The sequence below is a fragment of the Branchiostoma floridae genome, unplaced genomic scaffold (genome assembly GCF_000003815.2).
Source record: "Branchiostoma floridae strain S238N-H82 unplaced genomic scaffold, Bfl_VNyyK Sc7u5tJ_1497, whole genome shotgun sequence".
In the NCBI taxonomy this organism is placed as follows: domain Eukaryota; kingdom Metazoa; phylum Chordata; class Leptocardii; order Amphioxiformes; family Branchiostomatidae; genus Branchiostoma; species Branchiostoma floridae.
Window position 1 is genome coordinate 38796 of NW_023365731.1, and position 24051 is coordinate 62846.

Sequence of the window (24051 nt, forward strand, 5' to 3'; positions counted from 1 at the left end):
ATAGTTTTGAACGATAATACTTCCTTAAAACACGTTCGAACAGCATATAGGACTTGATTAATGGGGACCCTGTGACCAAGAGCAGATGTGGGTGTGACGAATTGTGGAATTTGCGCGCACAACCTGTAACGATCATTCTGAGGCGGGCAGTGTAGAGAGCAGGCCGCACTATGGCAGGGCTCCCTCCCGATATGTTCTACCTCGTGCAAAGGAATGAGATTTTGACTTTACAGAACAGGCAGTTGACAGATAGAATAGCACACCTGGAGTATCAGTTTCAACAGACCGTTCAAGAGCATAGAAGACAGCTGGCACAAAAGGAGGTAGAGAAGAGTGCAGTACAGAGAGAGGTGGAGAGACTGGGGGAAGAGAAGGCTACAGTGCAGAGAGAGGTGGAGAGGCTGGTGGGAGAGAAGGCTACAGTACAGAGAGAGGTGGAGACGCTAAGGGCCCAGCTTCCGGAGGTCAGGGACGATGGCCAGCCCAAAAGAAAGCGAAAAAAGATGAATGACACCGAGAAACCATATTCCGCATTGAGGCCAAGCTCCCTGCGGGGCAAGAGAGGAGACCTGAGAGAGAGATTCCTGGAGCCAGCTTTTCGCGAGTTGCCCCGCCATATTGTGAAAGCAAACGTGAGTCTACAGATAACCAGCAGTTAGTATTGATTTTTAATGGTCAGTGTTACTAATTCAACATTTGCAGTGCTATTTTGGCCACTATTAAGTTCAGTATACATGTTGTACTTAATATATGTCATCTCAACCTAGCATAGGAATGGTAAAGCATCTAAAAAAATATCTGATTATTGAAGATATTTTCTTTTCATAGGAATATTGTGCATGTATCTCTACTCTTGCCATTTCAGGTCACGTTCAGGACTGAAGACGGCTTTTGCCTGGATGTAGAGTGGCCCCAAGGTCTCTATGACCGTAGGAACAACCCCCCTCCAGCTCAGCACGTCCCCGTCACAGGCCGTGGATACCGCCACCAGACAGAAGAGACCAAAGACCTGGTCCGGTGGTGTGTCCACTTCAAGGACCAGGCCTCTGTCTCGGATGTCTGGTGGCACGAGCTTCACATGAAGTTTCCCAAGGTCATACCACCCATTGGTTGGGTCCGTGAGGAGAGAGTTGAGCAGAACTCCTTCCTTCCCTACCAGATGGAAGAGAACGTACGGAATGCTCCCATACATCTGTCCATCTATGTTCAGTATCTATGCATGTTGTGAGGCCATCAAGGTGTATATTTCTGAGGTGTTGTTAGAAATACAATATCCCTAATGTATGTATAATGATACTTTTCTTAGATATGGCCACAAGATGGCCCCAAATAGTAATACTAATAGGGCAGTGATCATGAGATTCTTTTGAATGTATCTTCTTTTCCACACTAAGATATAATATTGTGACACAGTTCATCTGAAATGTTCACTACAGGCCAGGGATGGAAATGGGGCGTCGCGGAGTGTCAAGGAGATAATCACCCACCATCTACAGCTGCCTGAAAACCAGCACCTGCTAGAGGCTGACGAGCCAGTGGTCAGCTTCCGATATGGTGTGGATGGCCGGCCACAAGCGAAGAATACGGTCATTGGAGCTGTGATGGCGTGCATCACACCCGTAAGGGACCTGGAGGAGGCGAGGAGACGACCTCGCTTGGTCCGAGACGAATATTGTGTTTTTGTGTATAGCGGTATGTAAGATAATACTACATGTATTTAGAAATTATAGACATAAGTATCTGCATGCATGTATTTATACATACATACATCCTATTTGTGGTTTAATCACACCAGACATCTCAAGATGCTTTATCAAGATTGCTTTATCTTATGTGACAGTATGTATCAGCTTCCATCCATGAATATCTTTTTTATATGTCTATGTAAATGCTTGATAAGTAATGCATGTAGAGTGCACTGCATGAAATATGAGATTTACCAAACACCTAGTACAGGGGTGCATGTCAGGGATGTACCCTGGTATAAGGCTTTATATAGGGGTGCATGTATTACATTGTCAGAGATGTACCCTGGTATAAGGCTTTATATAGGGGTGCATGTATTACATTGTCAGAGATGGACCCTGGTATAAGGCTTTATATAGGGGTGCATGTATTACATTGTCAGAGATGGACCCTGGTATAAGGCTTTATATAGGGGTGCATGTATTACATTGTCAGAGATGGACCCTGGTATAAGGCTTTATATAGGGGTGCATGTATTACATTGTCAGAGATGGACCCTGGTATAAGGCTTTATATAGGGGTGCATGTATTACATTGTCAGAGATGGACCCTGGTATAAGGCTTTATATAGGGGTGCATGTATTACATTGTCAGAGATGGACCCTGGTATAAGGCTTTATATAGGGGTGCATGTATTACATTGTCAGAGATGGACCCTGGTATAAGGCTTTATATAGGGGTGCATGTATTACATTGTCAGAGATGGACCCTGGTATAAGGCTTTATATAGGGGTGCATGTATTACATTGTCAGGGATGGACCCTGGTATAAGGCTTTATATAGGGGTGCATGTATTACATTGTCAGGGATGGACCCTGGTATAAGGCTTTATTTAGGGGTGCATGTATTACATTGTCAGGGATGGACCCCTTTTTAAGGCCTTAAACAGGGGTACATGCATTACATATGTGTATAACATTGATCTGAAAATTTGGCAAGCATCGCCTACAAGTACATGTATCCTTATTACTCATTCAGGCAAGGAGAGCTATGAGGAGCAGGTGCAGTCCGGCTCTCGTGTATTCAGAGAGATGGAGGACCTCCAACAGAACGGACTGCACCTGAAAGTAGGAGAAGAAGAAGACGGCCAGGACAGAACAAAACATGTCAAGATTAATTGGTAAGGAGCTTCCTATCTAATGTTATCCACTCTCTACTATTGATTCATAGGAGCCACTCAAAAGTCATCATTTTTGCATTTTGCGACTTGCAGTCGCAAAATGCCTTCTGGCCAGTGTAGTCGCCGTTGTGATGTTGAGATGAACGGACCTGTTCAATCCATGCCAAACATTTGTATACCTGTTAAAACAGGCATTTCTTCAACATGTTCGCACTAGCGCAGTGGTAAAGTTTACGCATTCTAAACCAATGCACCCGGTTCGAATCCGGGGAGGTAGTTTTTTTCAACTTTTTTTTTTCTTTTTTACATCCATTTGGCCACACCAATTTATTTCTTTGGTTAACGGATTCGCCGCTTCGTTTTTTTGCCGAATAGAAATAAAAATTAAAAAAAAACTTAAAAATGCCCCGCAACAGAGCTCACTCAAAAACAGGCAATGTGTAGTGAAATTTGCTGCAGTTCACGCAAATTTTAACAGGTGGCGTCTAGATCTGCTGCAGTTCAGGCACATATGTGAATCTCTCCATGCGCCAATATCAGGTTTAGTTACTCTGTTCTATTTATATGACATTCTAATAACTAGAAAAAAACGTTCACACACGCAAACATTGGCAAAATGCCAGCTTTTTTAAAAGCACTTGTTTAAACAACATTTTATTACTATTACAGGTACATTCTTTCCGACTGGAAGGCGCTAGCAGAGATGATGGGTCTCGTTGGGCCAACAGGTAAATGTAGAATTACATTTGCTTGTATATTACCAGAAGCTGTTTATTTTTATTTTGATGCCTGTAGTCTAGGGATCTGAGTCACATGACTCAAGTCATACATGTTACAATTAGTTACAATATCAAATAGCTTAAACATGTTTACTTACAAAAAATACATCACATAAATGTTGTACATCTAACAGAAGTTGTACCTTTTACAGGGAAATACTTCTGTGTTCTGTGCTACTGCACCAAAGAGCACTTGTCACGCTTCAGTCAAGGTATGGCACTGTTCATTACTTCAGTTTGCATGCAAGTTATACCCCATGACTTAAATTTGAGTTGTACCATATGTTCAAGTGAATGTAATATCCACCAGTAACCATCTTCTAAACATTGAGGCACAATGCAATGTTTTGCTTACTATTTGACTATTTGATCTATGGGCCTTGCACTGAAGCTGGTCCACTTTTGACTGGTTCAAAGTTACTGATAATCAAAAATGTGTATACTAGCAACAATATCAATATTGTAATTTCAGACTTCTCACTGAGGACACATGACAAGGCAGCCCAGTGCATCCGGGACAGGGATAAGCGAGGTCACCAGAAGCTGCCTGTCATGAGTATACCATGGGGAAATGTTATCATTGACACCCTACACATGTATGTACTTCAATTTTGAAACAAAATGTGTCAACCAACTTTGCAATTCTTATGCATATTAATTGTAAAAGCTGTTTTACCAAGACATGCTAAGATAAGTTTTATTTTTCAGGTATCTCAGGATAGGCGGGAAGTTGCTCACTCAGGTACTTTTGACTTTACATTGTTTGCCTCTGTACCACTACACTCAGAAAGTATTAAAAACACACATCAAGGTATCTTTGAATGTTTACTTAAACTTGGATTTTGTGCAGTGTACACATATTAACAACATAAAGCAAGTAAACTCAAATGATAAATGACCTATTCTACTTTTAAAATGTTAAGTAGCATCCAGCAATCTGTGTCATGTCTACTATATCAGAGAAATCTATGACAAGAGAACTTCTTATCTTTCAGCTCATTGGCTGGGTCATTGACCAGAATGTCCCTGAGAAGTTGGAGCAAGCCATGAGAGATGTGGGGGTTGGGACGTTCTACTTGAGAGAGGAGGGAAACAGGCAGGGCACCAACACCTTCAAGTGGAAATCTTTGTCAGGTATGACATTTCTTCACATGTATAATGATCAAGCACGCAAAACAAACATAAAAGCTAAGCTGTTACAAGCTTAAATGTTGCAAAAAAACCATAATATTTGGATTACGTTTAAGTTGAATTGCAATTTCAACTATAAAGGACATAGATCTAATAACTGCAACTCACTTTTACCCACATAGCAAAAGAGCTCAAGAAAGCAATAAAGATGCTGCCAGACAGACTACCGGACATTATTGAGAATGTCGGCATAACCAGGGAAGCAAAGATTGACAGCTTGCAGGGGCGGACACTTACAGCCATCCTGCAAAGCAAAGGAGCAAAGGTTCCACATAAGGTCTCAGAAAGGAAAGCCCTCCTAAAGGAACTTCTTGGAGGAGCGGAAAGGGTGAGCTGTTTCAATGTAGATGTTGTTCGACCCTTTTGATATTTGAAAATGTGCTGAACTAATGTGTATGGCTTCACATTTCAACCCCTTTTCTCCAAATTTGCTGTTTGCCCTATGTAGATAACAGTACCTGGGAGGCCCGGTACTCGTGTGCAAATCCAAGTGGCTGACATACAAGAGATTTGGCGGGTAAGTTGGAAAATTTATACTTGGATAATTTCTTCTAAAGAAAAAGATCATTAATAAAACGCAGAACAAAGGATAGAAACAAAAATTAGAGCATGAATTTATCTATACCATAATATACTGCCCTCTTCACAGGAGTTCTCGAGAATCATGGATATGCCCAAGGACCCAAGGCTCCATAACAACTACAAGGCAGCTGCCAGACAATGGGTCCTGAAGTTTCGAGACACCACATACCTCGAAGATTGTACGCCGTACATGCACTGTAAGTTAATTATATATACTATTATTACACATTGTTCAGAAACTATTCAATGTAAAGACAGTGTTAGTCCTTTGCTATGCATGTATAATCTTTCAACAAATAATTGAGTAACAGGTAATAAGAACATCTACTTTGACTAGAGAAATAGAACAGTAAAAAAATTCAGAGAATACTGTCTCCCACACTTGCCATGTTTGTGCTGTGAAAGTATTTCATAAATTTAGAAGTTTTAAACCTATATATTTTTTCAGACTTTGCCTGCCATGCTGGTGACCAGCTGCAAGAGCATCCGTTCTTGCACTACGTGAATTGCGAGACAATTGAGAAAAAAAACCACGTGCAGACGAGGCGGTACCACTTGGCCACGCAGAAGGGGGGAGGTCGCAACCACAGCAAGTGGGCCGAGCAGGTAATTTCATATGTATCTACATATGTTCATATGTTGAATTTGATACCTGCTGAAGACCTGATGTTGGAAGTGTAACACTAGTTCACCTGTATCCTATATCTGTTGTTTTTATAAACAGGGTACTGTATTTAATAATATCAAGTTGATATCAAACTACAAAATTTTTTAAAAATAATTTCACCATGAAAATATTGCAATTTGAAACCACCGTCTATCGACTTGATACACATGTATCACTAAATACCTTGCTTTTAAAAGCAACGGATATAGGTTACCCACGGATAAATATGAAGTAGCATTACAAATGGGGACAGAGTCATCATTTCTGTATTTCAATCTAATCTGTTTATACTATTTTCAGTTAATGCAGATGGAAAATCGAGAAACTTTTGCGGCCATCCATGGGATTGGGCAGAGGGAGAAGAGGAAGTGGACGAGGAGAGCCCAGCCTGACGATCCTGGGTATGGTGGGGGATCCGCCTCGGACAGCGACTCTGAAGAATCGACGGTGGGCAGCAACACCGATGAACTGGATGGTGATGATGATGATGATGACAGGATTGTATATGATGGTGAAGAGGATGACTAGTTCTAGTTGTTACATCATGCCTCATCTGCGGCCTCCCAGTGCACCCTCTGCCTTGTGAAGGAGAAGTTCATCTCCGCTTTCCCCACAAAGTAGAACAGCTTTGGGGTGCAACTGTCAGGTCGCTCCGACCCAGAGCTCTCCTCCCAGTTGCACCTGTGTGTTAAAAATAGAGATAAATAACAACTGTAAATAATTATGTAGATGTTATTGTTTATGTTAAATGTGATGTACATTTACCTGTGTATTGATATTTGTAGACTTATTTGTTGAAGAGAGGAAAACCATGTGCTGCCACATCTCAACCCCAAAGTACTGCAGAACAGAAGCCTGGATTGTCCAGGCTAGTAACAGTGCTAATGATATGATGTGAATTATGACATCCACCCAAGTCTCAAAATGGTTGGTGAAATTGTATATATGATGTAATTAACGACTGCAGATATTGTTTCATTACTGTGTATATTTTATGTATGTAAGATGTGTGATAAACACATTGTGTCACCACAACCCTTTGTAAGCATTAGGTAGATTAGTAAATTCAGGTATTCTCATACCTTGGGCATTCCTTGTGAGAGAATGTCTCTCTCTTCTTGTACCCCCACGAGATATGCACCCCATCTATCTGGACGACACGGCACACCGTGTTTGTAGGGAAGGTCCTAACATCCCAGTTCTTCCCCAGGATTGTGTTCATCTCCTCCATCTTGTCATATGGCAAGCTGATTGCTCTCTGTCTGGAGAAACAGTTCTCCAGGGGATGTTCCTCCAGCAATTCTTTGCACAGTGGCATCGATAACTGCTGGAGGAACAGGGCCCTGAAGTTGTTTTCGGAGAAGGGTACGGTGACTGTCACCCTTCGCTGGTGTCCCTCATCAACGGACGCAGTGTACCGGTAGTTTAGGCTAATAGTGAAAACAAAAGAAGGAGAGACAACAGTTATAAGTTTACTTATACATCAGAATACAATTCACTTATACATCAGAATACAATTCAGTCGTATGAACGTCCCGGTGTTTGCTAAGGATGTTGTCTATCTCTGCCATATGAAGGGAAGAAAGTGTTCATTCACAGACTGAGTCATTTCAGAAATGATGGTATTGTTGTATTATTTAAACTTGTTTACTTACTTGTCAAATATGCCCTGCTTCAGGAGCGCCAGCTCATCATTGTCATGAAAGAGTAGCTGTTCCTCCTTGAACACTGTAAGAAAATTGTATATATACTCTTACCAAAAGATGATGATGTGAAGAAGTAAAATGGGTAACAGCTAATATAGCTGGTCTGCCTCAAAAGATATGCATTGCTTTCTGTCATTGATTTAATGTGCATACAACTTTAAGTATTTTCTCTCTTAGTATGGTACACTCTACAGTCAATGCTGTTAAAACCCTTAATCCGGGTACACTCAATGACGTAAACTTTTCATTTCCCTAAGGTAAGGCCACATATTGTAGCTGCAGTGAACCCCGACTGTCAAACGTAATATGACACACACGTTATCATAAAGTCATGTGTTATACTGAGAAGATCAAGTAATACGTTTTCTCAGTTCATCAGCAGAGTAATGACATAATGTCAAAGTAAAAGACATTACCTTTAACCCCCGGGTGGCAGCAGTTTGCCTGTAGCTGCTTCTCCAGCTCAGGATTAAACCGGAGGTCCACCACGCTGTTGGGCCAGTCCCCTGCCCACTTGACTATGACCTGGTTGGCATCCACTCGAGAGACGACTTCGATGATAGGCCAAGGGTCGGAGTTTTCCCGAGGCTCTCTTCTCTCTACTCGAGCCCTGGGAAAACTCCATGGCCCATACTCGAAGTCGTCTTTCGCAGCAGAACGCCTCGTTCGCGTGGACTTCCGAAGAGCCATCGTGCGTGAGTCAAGACTAGGCACTGGGTCTTTCTAAGGCCACTAACCACTAGTGACCTGACCTTTCAACTCAGGTCACTTCAAGTTTTTTTATCATTAAATAGTTTTAAAGATTATTTTGTTATTGTGTCCGACAGAATGAAAGTTTGCGATGTTATACTGGGTTAAAAGTCTGCTTGTAACACAACAAAATAGGGGGGAAAACTACACAATTGCATTTGTTATTTCTTGTGCTACTCGCATATTTCCCGCCAAACCGATATCCTTTCCAGATGTGTCAGCCCAAGGAGGGCCTTGGTGAACATCATCTGTCACTTAAGCGGTACTTAGCATGGGCCGCCTGGTGGGTATCCCGCCCCGCCGGGTCTGCTATCTATTCCCACATTAGACCAGAGTCCAGCGCTCAAATCTTGATAGTGTGTGTGTGCATGTGTGTGTGTGTGTGTGTGTGTGTGGTAGCAATCGACAGGTACTCGAGGAAGCCACAAGCGCTGAGCGCCGTCAATGTCTACTCACGGAATGCTTCAGAACCGGATACAGATCACACAGACCACGGACAGGTAAAGATTTGTTTTCATGCCTAAAGGCAACAACGAAATACAACTGTTACAGTGGTACAATTTGATGACCATGTGGAAAACGTCGGTCGGAGAGTTTATCGAGACCTAAAACTAAATTCCCCATTGGATTTTAGATATAGCCTATACATAATGTATGAAAAATACCGTCCCCTTGTTTTTATTACTACAAATATTTCAAAGGATCGATGTTTCACGTGGCCGTGGGCACTATGAAACACCAATGATATTTGAAAAAAGAAACATCAAAGTTAAAAGATCTCCTACCTTATTCCTTTACTTCGAGGTGTGGTTATGGCTCCGTTGGCTTAAACAGAGGCCCCTTAGCCTTATTACATTTGTATGTGGTCTTGAAACCATTGTTCCCTCAACCAGAACGCCAGGTGCAGACATGACCTCACTACATTGTCGAACCACTCAAACCAACAAAGGAAATTGGGCCAGACTTGCAGGAAAATCGTGATCGTGATAAACATGGCGACGCTAGAGTTTTGGAATTTTACTAACCTGTTGTTCTGCCCGCCAGCGGCTTGTCAGTTATTATTATTGGCCTGTTTTCGGTGGGTAGTGCTAGTAACCGCCTGGAGCGGACCAAAGCTAACGAAACTGGACTCAAGGCTACAATTTTACACGATCCTTTGCCATAGACCAATTCATTGAATGTCAAGTACACAGTCATGTACTAATACAATGGCGTACCTGCGTTCTTTGTTCAAATCACAATCACTCACCTTTCTTTTGATCCTATCAGAACACGTGGTGGGTGTACGTTTTAAAATGACTGCTTATTACAGCGTGCACCAGTAGACGCTTTGCTGTTCTGAATAGCGGTCTTTGTCTATACCTACCTATTGAATATTAATGAGCACTGGAAAGCACCTGATACATTCCTGATGTTACAGGTAACAGCAAAGACTGTTGGCTTTGGCGGTCATGCATTTTGTAGAGAGCCTATCTATTTCATATTCTCGTATTACACACGGGTCCGTATTCACAAAGGGATTGTCAATCATGTATCAAGATTCTGCCTCTCCGGCATACAGGTATTTGATAACCCGAACGACTGAGTCTGTCAACTTGACAGCAAAGGTAAGTGGTGAAGAAACTGTGCAAAACAAGTTGAACCAAAATCATAGGCTGGAATCCAGCCTTGTAAGCTTTGGTGTGCTCCAGAGCGACCTTCGGGAGTGGACCAAAGCTAACAAGGCCGGATTTTTAGGCTACCCAAATTATTGGCATGAAAGTTCGTCAGGGAACACCTACTATCAAAGACGGCGGGCTGTATCAACTTCCTGGCACTTTTGTCCAATTAGAGACGTCACGTGTCACGTGGTAACTTGAGTTCTGAGGAATATACTGCAGTAGGACAGTCGAGAGTTCAAATTTTTGCTGGAATGAAGTTTTAGCTAGTTAAAAGAAAATTACTGGAAAACTGTTGAATTGTCTCATCTAACACATTCAACACAGTGTGTTTCAGTGAATTCTTGTTTTGAAATAGCTCAGTGGGGTATAATCTATGAACAAAATATACACAAAAAAATCATACAATTGATTAAAAATTGTTGTGTGTGAGGATATATATCTTAAGGGCTTTGAATTAGAAGAAAAAGAAGAAAAAAAAATCAATAATACACGCACACTGGGCATAGACCATAGGGGTAAACGACAGGGCAGGATATATTTTTTAAATAATGTACATGTATGTAACATTCAGTGGAAGACAATACTTTTCAATGATCTATTTGTTGCGCTAATGGTCACTATGAAAATATACCGTTGCAGGATGTGTGTGGAAATAGTCCACAGCGCAGTTTGTCATAGCGACCTAAAGTCGCTAGATGACGCTGTTCATCCATCAGCAACAAAGGCGCTGCGAAACTACTCCCGAGGGTCGGAAAAGTTGATATTTGAACTTGTTGAGCTTTCGTATACGAGTTATCGTGATGATGAGGTCATGATAATCTGTATAACGTCAGGCTCCTCAGCGGAAACCCAACACTGCTTAGTGCCGATATTCGTTAATTAGTAATAATTATTACTTGTCGAGCAACGAAAGGGGAATCCCCGGCCTCTCCCCCAAAATATACAAGTCACTTCCTGGACTTTTCATCCTTTGTGTTATGGTATTTATTGAAATGTCTCAAGAATTTACTTGACTTTACAACTCATTTTCCATATTATTCAATTATTGCGATCAGCAGGTTCGAAATGAAGGGTGGGGCCTGCAATTTCTAAATTATTTTGCTGGTCTGATAATACCCGTTGTCAAATACTACACAACTAGGCTTGTACACAGAAGTACGTAGGCTTGCACACAGAAGTACGTAAATATCAGCATTAAAAAGCAAAGTATCCATGTTTTAAGCCCGTTTCTATGCGTTGACCAAATCGCAAATCTGGGTATCAACCACAAGATAATGATAAGAAAATATGACATACTATCTTTAAATCAAGGGTCACAACCGGAAGAGCATTTTTCAAGGGAAACAACCAAGATAGCTTATTAACTTGCGACAAGACAACATATAAAACCGCAGGCATGTGTACGTACCTTGTGTATGTCACATTGTAAGAAAACGGTGAGGGTTCCAGCATAATGCCTAGCTTACTCGTAGCCGAATAAGTTAGCTCCCGAACACCAGCCGACCCTTAGCTGACTCAGGTTTGCAGTAGTTCGGGAGCAGTCTGACCAGTTTAGGCCACGCCTATCTTTTAGCGCCGAAAATGTTCCGAACTTGTCCTAACCATCTCCCGACCAGTAAATGACTTACTCCCGGCTGTTTCCCGAATGCTAACTAACCTATCACCAACCATCCCGACCTCTAGCCGCAGACTGCCGAATCACTCCTGACTGGTCCCCAACCGATTGCTAACCCTCTCACGACTTGAATGGACATAATCAGTGATTTTCAAAAGAGTGGTCATTTTCGTTTTTAGTCAAAATAATCTTTTCTTCTATTAGTATTTTGTAAACATCACCACGAGATCAAATTTGGATCACAAATAGCTCCAATACGGCATTTATGATTCTTTCTGTTTTTGACTGGATGTCGCTCGTGTGAAGTTCGGGGGTGATTCGCCTACGTCCTGGTAATAGTCATTTTCCTTGGGAGTGAGTCAGCAGAGATTTGTGTACGGTCTTGGGGTGAGTCGTGGGTAGGTTGGAAACAAGCTGTAAGTAAGCAGTGTTTATGTCGAGGTTTAAGATGACTGCTGACTTACGACCGAACACCAGCCGAACACTAGCCAACCGTGTCGAACACCAACAAAATCCCCAACCAACCCATTCCAGACCTGCCGTGCAGAGCCGAATGTTTTGAACATTTCAAACCCCATCATTAGCCCATGGCTACTTCCTGTCAGCCAATGAGAAGTCCCCAATTCTGTGGCTTTATCCACGAAGAAGAAAATGTGAATTAGACTAAAAGACGCAGAAGTGTTACTTACTGTCTTAGCCTACACGTCGATTGGCCTCCTGGTGGGCTGAATTCACCCAAGTGGTCTGACTTTACAAACCCAAGAGTATTACATGTGTCACTTCAAACCAGTCACTACTAGTTCTTTTTTTTTGCAAAACATCGCAGTATGACCGGAAATGGATTACGCAATGCTTGCTTTAATCTCACCATCCCGATCCTGAAGGTATCAAAGGTTACTGAAGGTTGTAAAGGTGAATGACCACACGTAACATTCGTCTGACGTCATCAGGAAGGTACAACCGCACACCTCTGGAGCAAAGAATCTGTCAGTTCTGTAACCTGAACAAGGCTGAAGATGAAGCCCACTTTATATTAGATTGTAGTTTATATAGGTAAGATAGAAGTATTCTTTTTAGCTATATTATAGGAAAGTTGAAAGTTGAAAAATTCATTCTCTTATGAGTTTTGATTAAACGACATTATACAAATGCAAACACATCTCAAGCAAAAGGGAGAGTTTAATCCTTCTGCATGAGGTGGCGGAACTCTGTTTATTTATTCGAAATTTTTCAGTCATCTTGAACATAACCCCGGGAATACTGTTCTGTTGAGAATTCAAGTCCATGAAACGTGAATAAATTCAGGTTGGTAAATGACTAAATGACAAAGTTCTTTATCTATGCTACAAAATTTCACGCCTGGAAATGCATTCTTAACGATACAGCAGCGACACCTAGCAGCAGTGTGAGGTAGTACCTGTCATATTATTGCTTTGAGGAATGAAAGTGACAGTCACTGAACCGTCGGCTTTCATTGTCATTCAGTGAGGGAAATGTTTTCACTCCTTACGCCACTAGAATACCTAAATACAAAATGTACCTGTGTTTCACATAGACTAGTACCCATCGCTATCGACTTGGGAAACACATTTGCACATGAGCTTCATTTACCGCTATTTGACAAAAATACTACTAACGTTACAGGTATCTTGGTAGGCCAGAGTGTGCATAGTAACAATCATTAACATACAAAGGTATCGAAGATCTGGACAGCCTGGCGACATTTAATGACCATGCTATATATATATGTGCATGTGTATATACACAGGTAGACAGAGGACAAGAACACGTGGTAGTCTTACGTTGCCACATCAACACGTCATCCAGTAAATAACAAACAAGCAAACAAACAACTGTAAAATCAACTCTCATATTTAACTTCACCGGGTGCCATAATACCGCCTTATAAAAATTGTTATAACAGTTACAAGTAGAAGCCAGTTAATTGCACAACGGATAATCGCACACTTCTGTTAATTGCACGAAATCCCCAAATCCCATGGCAGTGCAGTCCAGCTTAATAACTTCGCTTTGTTGCACCATTCGGATAATTGCACGACATGCACTGGCAAATTGGGTGTGCAATTAAGCGGCTTCTACTGTAGAGGCCTTCTTTAGACTGTCTTGAACACCTAAATATTCGAAGTGTACATGACTTTGTATATACCTTAGCAAGTTATAGTGCTGCATTGGTACATCTCTTTTAATCACTATAATGCATGCATTTTTTTCTCATGTGGCTGTATTATGACTATGAGAGTTCATGTTAGCTGTTAATGTTATCGCGGTGCCGACACAAACTGTAGGGAACATACTGCAATTGGCGTAGCCGTATCTCTTCTCATTTCCTAAAGCCCGTCACATGTTACATATCAACATCTGCAAAAGCATACCTTTTTTTCTTCCAACTTAGCTGTCTTATGGTGGGTGGGGGTGGGGGTAACAAGTGTGCATCATGAAACGATGGTCGGTACGCGGTAGTTAGAAATTCGTCAGGACTGTTCCAGTCCTATACGAGCGATCGCGATGATGTCACGGTGACGCCGTGGTAGGCAAAAAGCAGGTGTTTGGGAAAAGATTGATTTACATATCAACCAGTAATGTGATCTGCTAATTCAAATGTCAATTTTTGATCCAATCTACTGACATCCTGGTAGGCACCAGTTCGGATATAAACAACAACAGCGATCGCTAGTATGGACCGGACAGGGACGCCATTGTTACTCGGACTCATGGCCAGGTGCACTACAGCTGGCGAGCATGACGTCACCCCTTTAGCCTCAAACTAACAAACACTTTCGAGAATACACGTGGTATTTGAAGCGCAGAATTAACAAAATGAAGATATGGCTATGTCAGTCCCATAGCCCTATAGCAGAGATGTCTTTAGCTAAAACAAGGAGGATATTAAGCACATTGCTTAGGGTGTGAATAGACGCTAAGGTGAGGTATAAAGTCTTCGAATACTAGCTTTCTTTGTTACGTTTGTTACATGTGACTACTCTCTAATACGTCCTCAAAATTCACCTACCGGGACTCTTGTCATGCCAGTTCTATATAAGTCTGACTGTTGTGCCACTGAAGACATTTCAAGGTTGACTGTAACGTTACCGTGACACAGTTAATAGTTCCATGGCTCCATATCAGACCGCGTTTTGGGCTTTGTAGGACCCTCAGCTCTAGCGGAAAGTACCGTATATGGTCACCTTGACTCGTGTTGCACTCACAGCACTACTAATGGATTCGCTGATGTCAACGACAAGGCATGCATAGCTAACATTACGGTATACAGTTCAAGCTCAGTTGTCAACTGAACCGGACCTGTGGTATCAATTTCAGCTTGGGCCTACGTATATTTGATATAGATGATTGTTGGCAAAATTGCTTGAAGACGAAGAAGCCGAACATGAAAAATTGCAAACATTGATCACGTAAATGACCGCAATAGAACCGTATGCTTGAATGTCGTGTCGTGCTCTTATCCCACCACTTTGTCTGCAGTGGAGATCTAAATTGCTGGGTGGCGCTGTGACTATATAAGTAGAACAGCGGGTCTATTATCGGAGAGCAAAAAACATGTCTTTGTATTGGCCAAGCAGAGCACTACCGAGGCTACATGGAGCGTAAAAAAGAGGAGCATGGAAATGTACACAAGAAAAGGAGGGTCAATGGTAAGTTTCCTGGTAAATAATTTCCCCCAATTTCCACACATTCAGCGCCGAAAAGAGTTGTGTAAAGTATCATTGACATGAATAAATATGAAGGTGTCATCTCAGGTGTTGAACCTTTTAATGAGAGTTGTCGTTTTAATGTGAGAACAGTTGGTCTAAAAGACATACACGCACCAGCGGAAACCGAACGATTTTTAGTGGCGACCATTGCACGGCACGAAATGGAACCATGAGGGGAACCCTAGGGAACCCCCCTCAAGAATAATGTACAACTCACTTCCTTGACTACCAAGAAGAAGCCCTTCCCTTTGCCTTATGAGGCTCATGGAACAATGAAGACTTTTATCTTTTAAAAAAAATGTCCTTATATTTCAATTAATTGATTTCCACTTCGAAATGAAGGGGTGGGGTGGAATTTGAGTTTCTTGTCTTTTACCCATTGTCAAACAAAAGACACCAAGGCCTGGTTAGGCGGGGGTCACGCGTAATCCAACGCACACGGAAGTAAACTACAGGATACTTTAGTAGTATTAAAATACAACTTTGTATATCAAAAGCCTGTCTCTATGTGTTACTTTTGACGAAATCACAAAACTGGGTATCAAGCAAGAAGATAATGGTAAGGAAATATGACATGTTAATTATTATCCATCCATAATCACAATGTGTCGTCGTGTGTAACGTTGTTGCGTGTTGGGCTCATGATCTGTAGGTCCTGAGTTCGATACTGATCACCGTGTCCCCGACGCTGTGCCCTTGGGAAAGGCACTTTGCATGACCTTCCTCACTCCACCTAGGCGTAAAAATGGGTACCCGACTTCGGTTTGGGGAGGTAAAAGACTACATTTGCCTTCTGCCTGTACTTTGTATGTGTGGCACTGTTAATATATGTTACTAAAAGTGCCACATTGTACTCGTCTGTCCCAAAAGCAAACAAACAAAACACACACACACAAAAAATGGAAGAGCATTTGTCAACGCAAATGTACAGCCACGGAGAACATATAAAACCGCAGGTATGTGTACCTTGTATATGTCACACAATAAGAGAACGGCGAAGGCTCCATTTTAGATATACCAACACATTCCACCGAATGACATGCCCTGAGACGTTACCATGTCACATAATTCATGGGAAAGAGGAAGTCCGGAACACTAGCATCAGCAAGGACACTGACCTTGAAGTAGACAGGACGAACCAGGCGATCATAGACAGAGACTTCCAGGTAGACAACACAACTAGAGACTGCAAAAGCTCGACACTGACAAGGAAACAAGTGAACAATCAAGCTAACGACGTACATCGGGTCATTTATTCACGGCATTTCCGTGTGCTTTAAATTTCACGGATTCCAGGAAAAGGATCAATGCCCCCAAATACCCCTCCTTTAACCCATGGCTACTTCCCCCCAGCCAATGAGAAGTCCCAATTTCCTGTCGTAGTGACTATGAAAAAGTGTGAAACTATTTTATGCAAATGAGACAAAACTGTGTGACCTATCTTGGACCTCCTCTATTGGGACTAGACTTATGCCAAGTGAAAACTGACCAATCCCTGCTCAACCCACTCTGACTTCTAATTTTTCAGAAGAATATGGCCTGACACTAGCCAGACAGAAGGCCACAGAAATCTTGTGATGAACTAGGAAAACCTCGAGGATGTATGTCACGGGCTAAATAGTTAATACCAACTTGTCACACACGTCAAAGGAAAACCACAAGAATGGTGGGAGCGTCCCATGGGGATATCCCCCTATCTTAAGACGATGCGTAATAAATAAATATGCCACCGGACGGAAGGACTTAGATGACCAGCAGGATTTAGATGACCGGTCACGATAGTCTACAGGTGGTATCTTACAGCACTTGGGGCACCGGTGCGGCACTGCGAGGTTCGAAGATTACACAACGAATTTCAGAGATAAAGAACGAATTTTCTTACGTTTTGTGTATATTGTTGTCATACTCTTACATATTACACTCTTAGATATTACGCAATATGTAAATTATGAAAAATCGGCGAAAATGACACAACAGTGCCACAGTGATCGAACCCCACAGTGCCGCTCTGGTGCCCCAAGTGCAGTGAGATGCCACGTTAAGAACCGGGCTTACTCATCGTTAATACGCCACAGCAGTCGTGACTAACGCTGTCAAGAGTAAGGCTGAGTTTGAGACTAAACAGTATACTGTTCAGTGTCAGCAACCCTCCCTATGGAAAATGAAGGGAAGTGACATTTCCCATGTTTATTAATATCCACCCCAGCAAGAGTTCGGAGACCTCATACCCCCTTCAAATGTTAAGAGTTTCCTGATCTTTGTTGTTATTTTATATTGTCTCATTGCAAATAAGGCTGTAAGTAGCGTAATCTATTTCAAAGGATGGCCTTCTCTACCAAAATAAAACATGTTGTATGCGTGACAGTCAAATGGCAAAATCCCACTTCATAATGAATTATTCAAATAACTCACATTAACAATACTCTATGTATGGCGATGTGCATCTTTAACTAACTTATTCATGTCACAAGAATAAGATTCACATCATTTACCAAGAAATATGGCACGTTCACATCAACTATTTATCTGGACTCTAATTTGCACCATTGACACCTTATATATAGGTATATTCCATCTGACATAAAGTACAAATGCAATACATTATTAAAGGCTCTAGTATGGCAAGCATTGCAATGATAATTTTTCTCAGGAATGATGAACATTTAAATTTGATTTGCATAATTTAAATCTAATTGTATACATTTTTGTGTAACATACCTGCATGCCGAATACCATGGGCATTCATGGTTCCTTTTTTTTCAGTTACTCTTTTAGAAAATTCCTGTGCAGTTCCAGAGCGATCTGCCATGGGGCATAATTGACCTACTTCTTCCCGATCGAGATATCCACATGCTATATGATCACAATCCATCCAGAGGTTCTTACGTTTTGCTCACCACATATACTCGTATGCGGAAACACAAACAGACACAACCCTCTTGGGAATGGCATAGCCCACAAGGGTGGCAAGAGTGTACTTGAATAACCTGATCCTTGCCTGGCCTGAGGGGCAACAGAACCCGTAAGCACTAACCCGTAAAGCCCCGGTCACAAAGCGCGTACGATTTCTTGCGATGTATATATTCCGCATATCGTACGATGAGCGCAGTAAATCGCAGCAAAATCGTAAGCAAAATCAGCCATCGCAACGCATCGGATGATGTACAAAATTTTTCCAGCGTCGCACGATTTTTCACTTGTGTCTCTTCTGTATAGCCGTCTGACGGCTTTTGTGCTTCTTTAACCAACAAAATGTGGACTAAGCTGTTGAATACCTTCCTATAACATCTTTAACTGTAATAATACATTAAAAAAGACCATGACAACAAGAGTATTACAAGCAAAAGTTCAAATCAAGCGTGAGTACTGGTATTGCTATCTTGGCCTGCTTGCCGGCTCTACGTGTCAGGCTCTTTCGAAGATCGTATCATGATATGCTATCAACAAAAAGATGCCATCATACAAAAATCATATCATAAGCATTATATCATATAGATTTCTGACTCATAGAGCCTGCCTTTATGTTCGAGTTGTCCCCATGGTTATTACGACTATTGTAAACTTACCCAAGACCGACGAGAGCTGAGATTTTATCTAATTATAAACTCACGTGCATGAAGCGATCAAACAATTGTCTGCATCACCTGTGCGGGGCGCGCTGTTCTCTGGTTGCGACTGTGGCAGTTGCGATTGATATATTTTCCCTTTTCGTCAATATCGACAATATCAGGGAAAACTGAAAGCATCACAACATGCTAAAGATTCATAAATCTATAACCTCATCAGTAGACAAAAATTGCCGTAATGAAGTCTGCTATGGGGGCAAATAAAATCTTACGACGATAGCGAAATTTTGAACATGTTCAAAATCCATTTCAGCTCTATTTTTCACCATACGACGCTCCCCGATTTACTTCGATTCACTGCGATTGACGCAGGCACGCTCTTATGACCTCATCGTACGATGCACTACGCGCTTTGTGACCACGGCTTTATATACTTAAACCATTGCTTCCGATTTTCTTCCGACTTACGACGCGCTGCGCTTATCCTGCGCATCGGAAGGAATCGCAAGGAATCGTACGCGCTTTGTGACCGGGGCTTAAGATTGTAACCTTCTCATTATATGCCATATCTACAAAATGTAATTAATCTTAATTTGCATCTCATTATGTACATATTCTTCTAATCTACCTGTATACCAAAAATCACAAAATATCCGTCTTTACTTTAGTCAGCCATCCTCCTTGAAAGATTTTTGCATCACTTCTTTCTTCTAAAGCTACCACCCACCAAAAAATCCATACCACATCATGTCCACGGCCAAAGATATGAAAATAGGAAGTCCTGTTGCAGTACCAAGATCAACCGCCAAGAGGCCAAAAATCGAACCCGTTTGGTCAACAACACCTACATACGTACCAAACATCATCGCAGTCGCGCAAAACGTTCTGGATATACAGTACCAGACACACACACATGCACACATTCATACACGCATGCCCAGTTGAACTATACCTCCATTTTCATGGAGGTGACAACTGGTAATCTGTATAACACAAAATCCGCTGTTCGGGCCGTAACTGGCTCCTCAAGTGGACCAGTCGCTATAAGTGCGACTTAACCGGGCTATAGTAGGTAACTGGCATTTGAGAATGATTGTTTGATAGTGCGGCTATATCGGTCTTGGGCCCTGAGTTTACTTAAATATTGAAATATCCAGACATGGTGCACACTTGATCGATACGTTTTCTTGAACGTTTGTACAGTGGAAGTTGCCGTATCAATTTCTGTACATATATAATCGACATCTGTTATGCAACTTACTGTAAATGCAGAAATGTTCGTGGTGGATTAATGTTCGCGGATTTCGCGGCGACCGCTTCACCGCGAATTTAAAACCACCGCGAACATTTTTCATTACAGTAAGAGACTACAGTGCATGGTACTATCGCGAAATTAAATCCACCGCGAAAAGTCCATTTTGCCGCTACCGCGAAATTAAATCCCCACGAACTTAAATGCATTTACAGTATGTGCCAATTTTCCTATCTCATGTTCTGTTTTCCATAATCCACAAATAAGAATACTTGCAGTCAGTGAGTCGTTGTTGGGGCAACCCAGATGTTTTGAAGATTAAAAAAAATAAATGGTATCATTAGCCGCCAGATTGCAATATTTGATCTGTACTTGAGGCATAAATTACATGGTATTACCTGATGTTTGACAGGCTTTCGTTGATGCAGTCACGTAGTGGTTTTAAAAGCATTAATTCCGTGTTGATATGTACACACAACGTTAGATAAATATCACTTGTCAGTGTTTAGAAAGAAAACCCTGCTTGTGGACGGATTTTGTAAATCAAATTGTATATGTGCCCAAAGTTTTAACGGGTTTCTTGATCCTATGTTATGGATCTAAAATGGACAATTCGTGGACTTGCGAAACAAAAACGCAGAAATGAAACGCAAAAAATACGTATGTTCTGCCCATCTCTTATTGGATGTATACGTACAATTTGTGTGGGCAGTCTGGAGCAGTCTATAGTCCAAAATATATTTCTTGACAGACAGACAGAAACATTCATCGATATACAAAAGGTATGCAAAGATAACAACAACAAGTAGATTGACTGTACCAACCTTCTGTGTTCATACACCACCACCAACACCGACTACCTAAAGATTGTTAGTCGGCTTGAAGAACAGATTCGACCGAGTACCCAGAAAGGAGACGTCGACATTACTTGCCCCCTTCGTGCCCGTTATGTGAAATATACAGGTGTTACTGACGCAACTCCTCTCTTTAAACCGGGAGTTTTTCTTAAGTCTTGTTGTTACAAGAAAGCTCTTTACGTCAGTCAGTCATGGGAGTCACCTATTATATTACCCATACCTGTTGGTGACATCATCGATTTGCATACATAATAAATGCAATTCAAATAATTGTCTACATCGATAGAAAAATAAACCAAGCTGGGGGTACTGAAAAGAGTTTGATTTTGACTGTTCAAGCGTAAGGGACTTTTAACATAGGTGTTTTGTCAAAAATGGTTTGCATACCAAACGATGAAGCAATAACCCGTGGGTTGAGTAAAAAGGAGACGCAAAAGCTGAAAGATTTTCATTTCTTCATTCTACTATACTAGTATGTAGTGGGCGTATTTACGTATACTTTGAAATGGCGCCAGTTGTGTCGTGATCTTTCTGTTAGCCAAAGAATAAATACATGGATAACAAGTAGTACGCATCATTTGCGGGCAAACGCAGAACATTTCCCTCTACGACGCAGTGGCTATTTTTTCTCATGAAAAAGCGACTTGGCTATTGTCTCTTGATATGGCCATGTTGATTTGATTATATAGATGACATCCTCCGGGAACTCTAAAATTGATGCGAGCGAGCGAATAAAAAAAAAGTTTGGCCAAAAATAAAAGTTGCCTTCAGTATGAAATCAAAGTGGCCAGGAAGGTTGAACATAGGACTAAACACACATAGTATGGTATACCAACAGTTAGGTGTAGGGACCAGTACATCATACGGGTGCAAAACATTTTTTTCTTCTTGGACCAATCCGAAAAAAACAGACCTGAAAAAAAAAAAGAGGAACAGGTTTCGCCAATTACAAAATGGACACACTATGTCGGCAGCCATTTGGGGTCTAACCGGGGGGCCAAGAAGACAACAAGAGCGAAGTCAAGTAGAGTGTAGTCAATTGCACCAAGTTTCTACAGTCAAGGGTACAGAGACAGTTAGCCTTTATTACATGGAGATGGGATTTTAAAATGCAGTGGCATGGGAGTCCAATAATCCACCAAACAGATTCCTTTGTAGCAAAATTGACCAATAACCATTGTTTTGAGTATTGCCAGTTCTTAAGTTTCCACAGACAATCAGGTCCAGGTTCATGTCCGGACCTGGAAATTTCTGTACTGGTACCTCCCCCAACCAACAATAGATTTTTTTCTTTCTGTCCTTTCACATCTTATTCTTTGACTTTAGATTCATTTTGGCATTCTATGGCATTAGTTATCTGTTTTCTGATACTTTTTTTTTCAATCTACGGAATATTTGTGCTCATTCTACAGCTGCTTTGCACAATTTATTGTGTGGTCGAAAAGTTTTTTTTTGTGGAAATGGCCAAAAATTGGTGCGAGCGCGGATGTCATCCATATAATCAAATCAACGTGGCCTATACTGCGCACTACCTTTGGAAACCAGCAGGCGACGCTATTGAAACGTGGTACTAGTACTAGTATCGCATCCTTTTATAATCAGTTTTATGTAGCCGTTCTTGTTTCGCTCAGCATAATACTTTCCTGTGGAAATGTCTTTTATCATTTTTTTTTTGGGGGGGGGGGCAATTTTCGACTCCAAAGCCCACGAGATGAACGCAAATGAATACTGTATTCATATGTATCTTCAAACACACAAATGCTCTGTAGTTTTTGTAACGTTTTTGTAACAGGTAGGGCTGTTTTCTAGAGTCAGAACCTTACTACAGCCAAATGTGTCCTTCACCTCAGAAAAGACACAAACACCGGCGAAAAAAGCTGAAGTCACACTAAGTAGGTTACAAAAGCGGAAGTTGGATAACATTACCATACCGTGATATACTCGTAGCCGCTTCACCTTCATGCACTTCAGTGAGAGTGCCTCCAGTGGCTCACCTCTCCAGTTTAGTCTCCAATGATGTCTGTCGTTTTTGATGATCCCTTGTCTGAGAATAAAACAAATTTTTTCCATATAGTCACCGAGTCTTTGAGCATGGTCGGCTGTATAGTTTGCCTACACGGAACCTCTCTTTATAACTGCGATTCGGTTTCTTGACAGACAGGAAGGCCCCACTGAGTTAGTTTTATGGATGGCATCGACGCTCGCATTGATTTTCGCCTGTTCTAAAAAAAAAAAACTGTGGCCCCATGTCACCTAATTTGCATATCTGGAGGGCATATGGTCAGGGCATGGGGCTACAGTGCCCTTGTTCCCCTCTTCAAACAAGAATGGCAATAAAAGTATTATTAGAATGGCGAGGATTGTCTAGTACGGTCTTACTAGAGGTGAACATAAGATAAACCATGCCTTGGAATTAAAGAATGGACTGGATGTTTAGTCCTGTGGTTTTCTTGGATTTTTTGCCCTTACGCATTAGTTTTGTTGTCTCCAGAGGATGCCACTCATAAAATTAAGTCAATGTGGCCTAATAAGGTAGGCCTCATAAGGGTGAAAATGCGGAAGGACTTTAGGGAACGAGAACCCAGGAGAACCCCCGGGTTTCCCTCAGGTCATGCGGTTATCTTGTGTGCATGTACTTATGTAGCAATAGCGGAACTGTGCGCCTTCCCCACTCTTTCAGATCGGAGACCAAAAAGAGGAAGTAAGCTCTCCGCAGCACGCATGCGCAATGGAAAGTGAAAGTGATCCCGCGCCAGTTAGCTCACTGAAAAGCTATTCTTCCATTGGTCACGACAGAGAAGAGAGACATTATCATATGTATAGTACAT

At 41.6% G+C, this 24051-nt stretch overlaps 2 protein-coding genes across 2 annotated transcripts; one reads left to right on the plus strand and one right to left on the minus strand.

The window, feature by feature from the left end:
- Nucleotides 1-6: 6 nt before the first annotated feature.
- LOC118407899 lies at nucleotides 7-6648 on the plus strand. The gene is made up of 14 exons (XM_035808471.1): nucleotides 7-632; nucleotides 866-1171; nucleotides 1437-1692; nucleotides 2725-2866; nucleotides 3536-3594; nucleotides 3798-3857; nucleotides 4118-4241; nucleotides 4354-4387; nucleotides 4641-4779; nucleotides 4959-5164; nucleotides 5285-5353; nucleotides 5486-5615; nucleotides 5867-6024; nucleotides 6386-6648. Exons 1-14 carry the CDS (start codon nucleotides 171-173, stop codon nucleotides 6611-6613), a joined length of 2373 nt encoding a protein of 790 aa, XP_035664364.1. The 5' UTR covers nucleotides 7-170; the 3' UTR covers nucleotides 6614-6648.
- LOC118407900 lies at nucleotides 6599-8888 on the minus strand. The gene is made up of 4 exons (XM_035808472.1): nucleotides 8208-8888; nucleotides 7741-7813; nucleotides 7168-7515; nucleotides 6599-6766 (listed from the first exon to the last, which is right to left on the minus strand). The coding sequence occupies exons 1-4, from the start codon at nucleotides 8479-8481 to the stop codon at nucleotides 6628-6630; spliced, it is 834 nt and encodes a 277-aa protein (XP_035664365.1). The 5' UTR covers nucleotides 8482-8888; the 3' UTR covers nucleotides 6599-6627.
- Between the last annotated feature and the right edge of the window lie 15163 nt (nucleotides 8889-24051).